The sequence below is a fragment of the Pteropus alecto genome, unplaced genomic scaffold (genome assembly GCF_000325575.1).
Source record: "Pteropus alecto unplaced genomic scaffold, ASM32557v1 scaffold22, whole genome shotgun sequence".
Lineage (NCBI taxonomy): Eukaryota > Metazoa > Chordata > Mammalia > Chiroptera > Pteropodidae > Pteropus > Pteropus alecto.
This window is the reverse complement of record NW_006434839.1, coordinates 3064568-3070657: the sequence shown is the minus strand read 5'-3', so window position 1 is coordinate 3070657 and position 6090 is coordinate 3064568. Positions and strand designations below refer to the sequence as shown.

General features: G+C 52.9%; 1 protein-coding gene across 1 annotated transcript in view; it reads right to left on the bottom strand.

Annotated features, from left to right (window-relative positions):
• The window catches only part of KIAA1549 (KIAA1549 ortholog), a 119734-nt gene that overhangs the window by 19428 nt on the left and 94216 nt on the right, over positions 1 to 6090 (bottom strand). Inside the window, exons 18-19 of the mRNA XM_015588296.2 lie at positions 4859 to 5082; positions 3673 to 3826 (exon numbers count right to left, since the gene is read on the bottom strand). Of these exons, the coding sequence (XP_015443782.1) occupies positions 3673 to 3826; positions 4859 to 5082 (378 nt within the window). The remainder of the gene's footprint in view (positions 1 to 3672; positions 3827 to 4858; positions 5083 to 6090) is intronic.

Below are 6090 nucleotides of genomic sequence, written 5' to 3'. Positions count from 1 at the left end.
GTGCTCCCCCCGCTGGTCCATGGTTTAGCTCAGCCAGCTGGATCGCCCTACTGAAGGGGCCAAGGAAGACAGTCCCACATCGGTCTGGGTCGGTGAGTCCCTTACAAAGAAAAACTATTCAAGATACATCCTTATTCTCAGTCAACTGTTTGGAAAACGCTTCCTAAAGATCATGGTCTAGTGGATGGTCAGGTGTCCATTGCTTCATTCTAAACAGAGAGAAAACCATTCCACACACTGGGAAACCCACAAAAAAGCCCTTAGACCTGTTTTGCCGGGCCCACGTGGTATTTAAGAAAGTACTTAGCCACTATTTTTAAAAAAAAAACTGAAGATTTCACATTAACACTCTGATTTCTGGATTCTCTTGGCATCACCAGCCCTTACTCCTCCACAGAAACTGCCACTGAGCAGTGACTGCCTGCCTGAGGTGGGGCAGGGGCTCCCCTCCTCCACAGGGAGTGGGTGCTGTCACCTCCGTGTACACCACACCCTGGTCCTTACGTCTGTTTCTCCAATTCCACCATATCAGTGAAGGCTCTACTAAGTGACATCTGTCATCTGGGAATTCTCACTTCTGGGCCCCAAAGGGGGTCTCGGGTTTACGACAGAGCACTGGAAAGACTCTGTTCCTGTCCTGTGGGGTGGATAAAAGGACCACGTGCGTGCCCTTCCCCCATTCCTGGTTGTCCTGAGGAGCTCTGATAAGGAAGCTGTGGACAGTTGTGTGCCACCAACCCAACAGTTCATGGTAGAGAAATGGAAAAGCTTGTCCGGAAACACATGCTGTTGGTCAGAGGGTCTCTCCAAGGACAGACGAGACATCCCTGGTGGCGGTTCCAGGAGCTGACCAGACAGCTGTAGAGCGAGGGAGTGAGTGATGTGGCCACAGACAAAGCCACAAGCCCAAGGAAGGTTCTGCGGGGTGGCGGGGAAGGCGGGTTAGATGCATGTGAGCAGAGTCCAGAGCCACAGCCACTGCCAACTCACTCTTTGCGGTCATGATTCTAGAGCAGCTTTAACTTTTATAGCAAGAGAGAGATGTTACAAAGGAGCAGAGGAAGGTTCCCTTGGATCCCCGCTGTCCCCTTGAGTCCTGACGAAAAGGCAAAGAGCACGAAGCCAAGACGTTAGAGCCTCCCGTTCTCTCTTGTCGCCTCGTTTCACGAGCTAGACCATCGGAACTTACAGGCCAAGGTCTTCTTCATGTTTCTATATCCCAACATCTAGCACAGTTTCACATATAGATGGTACTTAAAAAATAAAATAAAATAAAAACTTGCCATCTATGAAAGTGGATATAGATCCAGAACCTCCGAGTTGAAATTTGAATTCCATTCTCCTGAATCACAGTCTGACAATTCTGTTACATTGTTTACTTCCTTTGCAGACGCACGCGCATCCATCATTCTTCAGAAATACAGACAAACCTTTCTACCTTTAGTCATCGGGGATGATGTATGCTGGTGCCTGTTTTGCAATCCTTTATGGGTATTATAAGAGAGTGAGCATACACCCTGGCTGGCCCAGGACGATGTCGGTTGATGCCCATTGTCGCAGGATAATAAACAGTGTTCCCTTTCATTCTCACAAGTGTCTCGTTCGGATGATAAATCGTATCAGGGGTTGACAAACTTTTTCTGTAAAGGATCGGACAGTAAATACTTTAGGCTTTGTGAGTCATATTGTCTTCGTTCCAACTACTCAGCTCTGCTCGCTGCAGCGAGATCAGCCATTGACAACATGCAAACAAACGGGCACGGCCGTGATCCAGGAAAACTTTACAAAAACAGGCAGCTGGCCGGAGTTGGCCTGAGGACCCCAGTTTGCCCAGGCCTGAATTATAATGGTAACCCCCCAGTTACAAAAAATCCAGGAATATTTTTTTTTCACTGTGGGAGAAAAGAGCTCTTAAGGAGATGATATTTTGAGCGGAAAAAAATGTAAAAATCAAGATCATTCAAAAACATGTTATGTCCAGTATAATCTTGAAGATGAAATACTACCTCTTTAGAAAAGGTGAGTTCCAAGAAAGGCCTTATCCTTAAAAGTATGTGCTTCGGAATTTTTAGGGAAAACAAAAAGTCTATCGGAGGGAGATTTTTACTTTTGAGAATATTTGAAAAAATAGAGTGATTGGAGAAGCAGCAACTGCCTGAGGTGTGTTGCTTTCCACACGCTGAGGGAGGAACCTCTGAGCTTTATGCTAAAGAAAAAAAAAAAAGCAAGAAGAAAAAGGATGCTCGGGGCCACCAGGAGGAAGGCCTGGCTTAGGGTCAGGGATGAAGGCAAGAAATGGACTCCCACTATTTCTTAGTGTCACACGACAGGGTCTGGAAGTCCCTGCGTGACTCTCCTGGGGACAGCCCTCCCAAGGTCCAACCAAACGCCACAGACACCCAGACAAAGGGCCTGTCCAAACACTCGAGAGCAGCACAAGGGCGCCACCTACTGTACGAACTTCCGGCGACAGCTCCCCTCCCCTGGGGATTCATTCGCAGCCATCGGAAACGACTGGACTCCAGGCACGCAGGACTGAAGCAATCTAAGCTGTGGATCTGCCAACTCTCTGGGGTCCCTGGGTCCTCGCAAGCAGCTTTGAGGGGCGCGGTCAGTCTTGAGGACACTGGAAATACTGTGTATTCCCAGGGGAAAAGCCCGGTTCTTTCAGGGGATCGCGATTCAGCTATATTTAGCCCCAACGTCAGTACGGTGTTTGGCACATTTTTTTAACTGTCAGTCATTAGTGTGATTCAGGAGACAAAATAGAAAACTTTAATAAGAAATGGATGGTTGCGTAAGCTCTGTCTAAACTGATCGTGTGCCTCACGAAGCCCTTCTCCGAGGACGTGCTTTTTGCTAATTTCTCTCCGGACGTGGCTGGCTGTGTACGTTTGCCTCCAGGAGGAAGGGGTGCTAGGCAGCAAGGCAGGGCCGCACCCCGGTTTAAGGCCCTGGGCGTCCACCGTGTGTCCTCCTCGTGCTGCCGGAGTTGGCGCGTCTGGCGTTCACGACCTCTGTCTTGGGATGTCTTTGTGTCTGTTTCTCACGGCCCCTCGGAGAGGATGGCTTTTTCCTCTATTCAATGAGGTCTGCGTGTGTGTCTTAATGCTGTCGGTGTCTGCCTCTTACACTTGGAGCAACTCTGTTTGAAAGAACTGTTTCATTCCGTATTTAACTTCCGGTAAGCTCTTTCTCCCATTAAAATAAAATATATTATTAGTGAATACAGTATCTTCTTAGCACTCCGGGAACAGAAGGGAGGGACAAAACCCTAAATATCCCTCCTATCACTAAGAAATCCAAACAACTGTCTGACTGGCTGGATGCAGGGTATGGGAGAGGGGGACTTCTGGATGTTTCTGTGTTCCATTGAACCTCGAGAAGTGCCCACTTTGAAGGCTGAGAGGACAGAGCTTGCATGGAGAAAGAGAAGAAACAGAGTATGTCTCCAGAAGGCCCACTCACAGCCCCTCGGTTTATATGGCTTACGCCTCCCCTCGAAGGAGCAGCTGGCTCCCTCATCCACCCCGCACCTCACGACCCTGCTGGCCTTGGAGCACCGGCCACCAGGCTTCGACATCACACAGGGCGGCAGCCACCACTGTTCATTCTCCTCCCCCTAAGAGCCACCCCAACCTGATTCCAGAGGGGAGGGTCAGCACTACGCACTGGACAGCCAATATAGGCAGAGTTGTGGACGCCCGGGGGCCTTCTGTAAGTGCCGTCGCTGTCCGTGGTGATGAGTCTGTCCTTCTCAGCATCTCCCGGGCAGCCGTTGACCTGGTGTTTCCGGCGTGGCTTAGGAGAACGTTTTATCCGCGAGCTGCCAGGACAAAGAGGTCATCGCTGTAGGAAAGCAACCCTCCTTCCACCGGCTTGTCAACTAAACACTAAGGATTTTCTGAGCGCCTATGACATGCTAGCCGCTGTAGCAAACACCCCGCAGGATAAAAAAAACAATGTGTAGGACACAGTCTCTGCTCCAAGGAAGCTGCCTCCCTGGCTGGACTAACAGTAACACACAAGGAACAACGGAGAATACGAGGCGACATACACGGATGATGTTACTGACGTAAGCAGACATTCGGAAAAGGGCAAGGCCAACGTGAGCGACTGAGTCATAGCCAGCTCCCTGCGGCCTGAGCTGGGTCCTGAAGAGCAAGCAGGATCTGCAGGTGGGGAAGGAGGTGGGAAGAGGGTGTGAGGTGGCCCCACACGCAGGGACAGCAACGGAAAGACAGATGAAGATTCGGGGGCATGAGGCCACCGGCTAAGACAGTGGCAGGTCCCTTGTGATGCTGTGTGGTGGGGAACGATGGGAATGGAGAGACAGGCCCCACCGGTCATGGGAGCACAGGCCCCATGTGGAACCATCACAGGTTTTGAGTAGAGAAAGATGCAAATGAGAGCAGTGTTTAAGAAAATGCCTCTGCGTTTGGGGACAGGGGTCTGGGACACCAGGAGACCAAAATGGAGTGGGGCCGTGGGACAAGAAATGAGAGAGCCACCTGGTGACCAAGCGTAGGAGGTGAGGATACCGGGGGTGAGCGGGCTGAGAGGTGAGGGAGGGAGCCAGGGAGCAGGGCCTGAGAAGGAAAGGGTGACCAGCGTTTCCAAGTGCTGACTTCGGGGGGACATTAAATGCAGGAAAACGTTTGGAGGAGACAGAGGTGAAGGCCGGAGGGTGAGGGCGGCCGGTCCACACAGGGGGACCCCTCGAGAAGGGTTGGGCCGCCCGGGCAGCCTACACCACCTTTCTGTGTAGAAACCTCTTTGGCTCATTTTCAGCGACACTGTCCCCCCCACCCCCAGCTGTGACAGCAGGGCCATCCGGCCTCTGCCCTGGGACCCCCACCTCTTCCGGGGCTCTATGAACACCGAGGGCACGCTGGCCGTGGGGTCCAGGATCTTGTCGATCTGCATCTGCGCCCGGCGGTACACGCGGTGGCGCTCCCGCGTGTCACCCGACGACAGCTCGTCCACCACCGGGAACTCGTAGTGGCCGCGGCGCTTGGCGCGCAGGCGGATCTTGTTGCGGTGATGCTCGATCTCCGACTTGTGCCGCAGCGCCGTCTGAATCTGGGGGGCGACAGGGGAGAAACGCGCGAAGGGATGTGCCCCAAAGTCTCCGGGACCCGGCTCTGACAGCATTTTGAGAAGGGCTTCCTGCGACGTCCCTTGCCCGCTGGATGGCTGTCCTCTCCCCACGAGGCCCCGAAAGGTGTGACACAGACAGGCACAGTCACGTGGGGTGCAGAGGAGGCGCCACCACCCACCAGCTGTAACCCCGCACTCGCCCCGCGTGTGTGAGCAGGAGGCTGTGGTATCGCCCCCAAAGTCGGGCAGGGATGACTAAAACCTGGGTGATCGGTGTCAACTTTGAAGACACTCAGGGACACCGACGACTAAACAGAATATGCCCTGAGAAAAAGAGCGAATGTTTTCTGTATCTAATAATCACTGCTTAAGGGACTTTAAGACAGATTCAAAGATGATGTCTGCACCATCCAGCAGAATACTCACTCACTGATAATTACTGATAACTGTCACCGAAACAAGGTCCCTGACATGACGCCATCCCCTCCCCCGCAAAGACGGCACCCACAGGTATGGAAGCAGGTCATCACCGGCTCCTTGGAGCCTGAGCTAGGTCTTGAAGAGCCAGGAGGACCTGAAGAGAGGAAGGGGTGGGGAGAAGGGGTGCGGCGAGGGCGTGAGGTGCAGGCGCCACCACGCAGAGGCCAGAAACAGGGACGGTGACGACTGTTCGCCAGGCAGTGAGGTGACCGGGTCATGGGGTGACAGGTCAGCTGCACTGTGCAGTGCAGACTGGGAAGTGCTCGCTTTCATCGAGGTGCGGCCCACTGTCCTGTAAGCACCTAGTGAAAGCACTTAGAGGGGATGAAGGGAAACCAAGCTGGGAATCTGCTCGCGAGGGAAGAGCAGGACCTCGGGCCTGGGTAACACGGCCACGCTGGCTATGCCCCAGGGGACTGAAAGCCACATCCTCTTGGAGACGGAAAAGGACAGTCACTTGCGAGAGGTTCTCAGCGACTGACCAGCAGGAGAAAGCTCCTCTTACTCTCT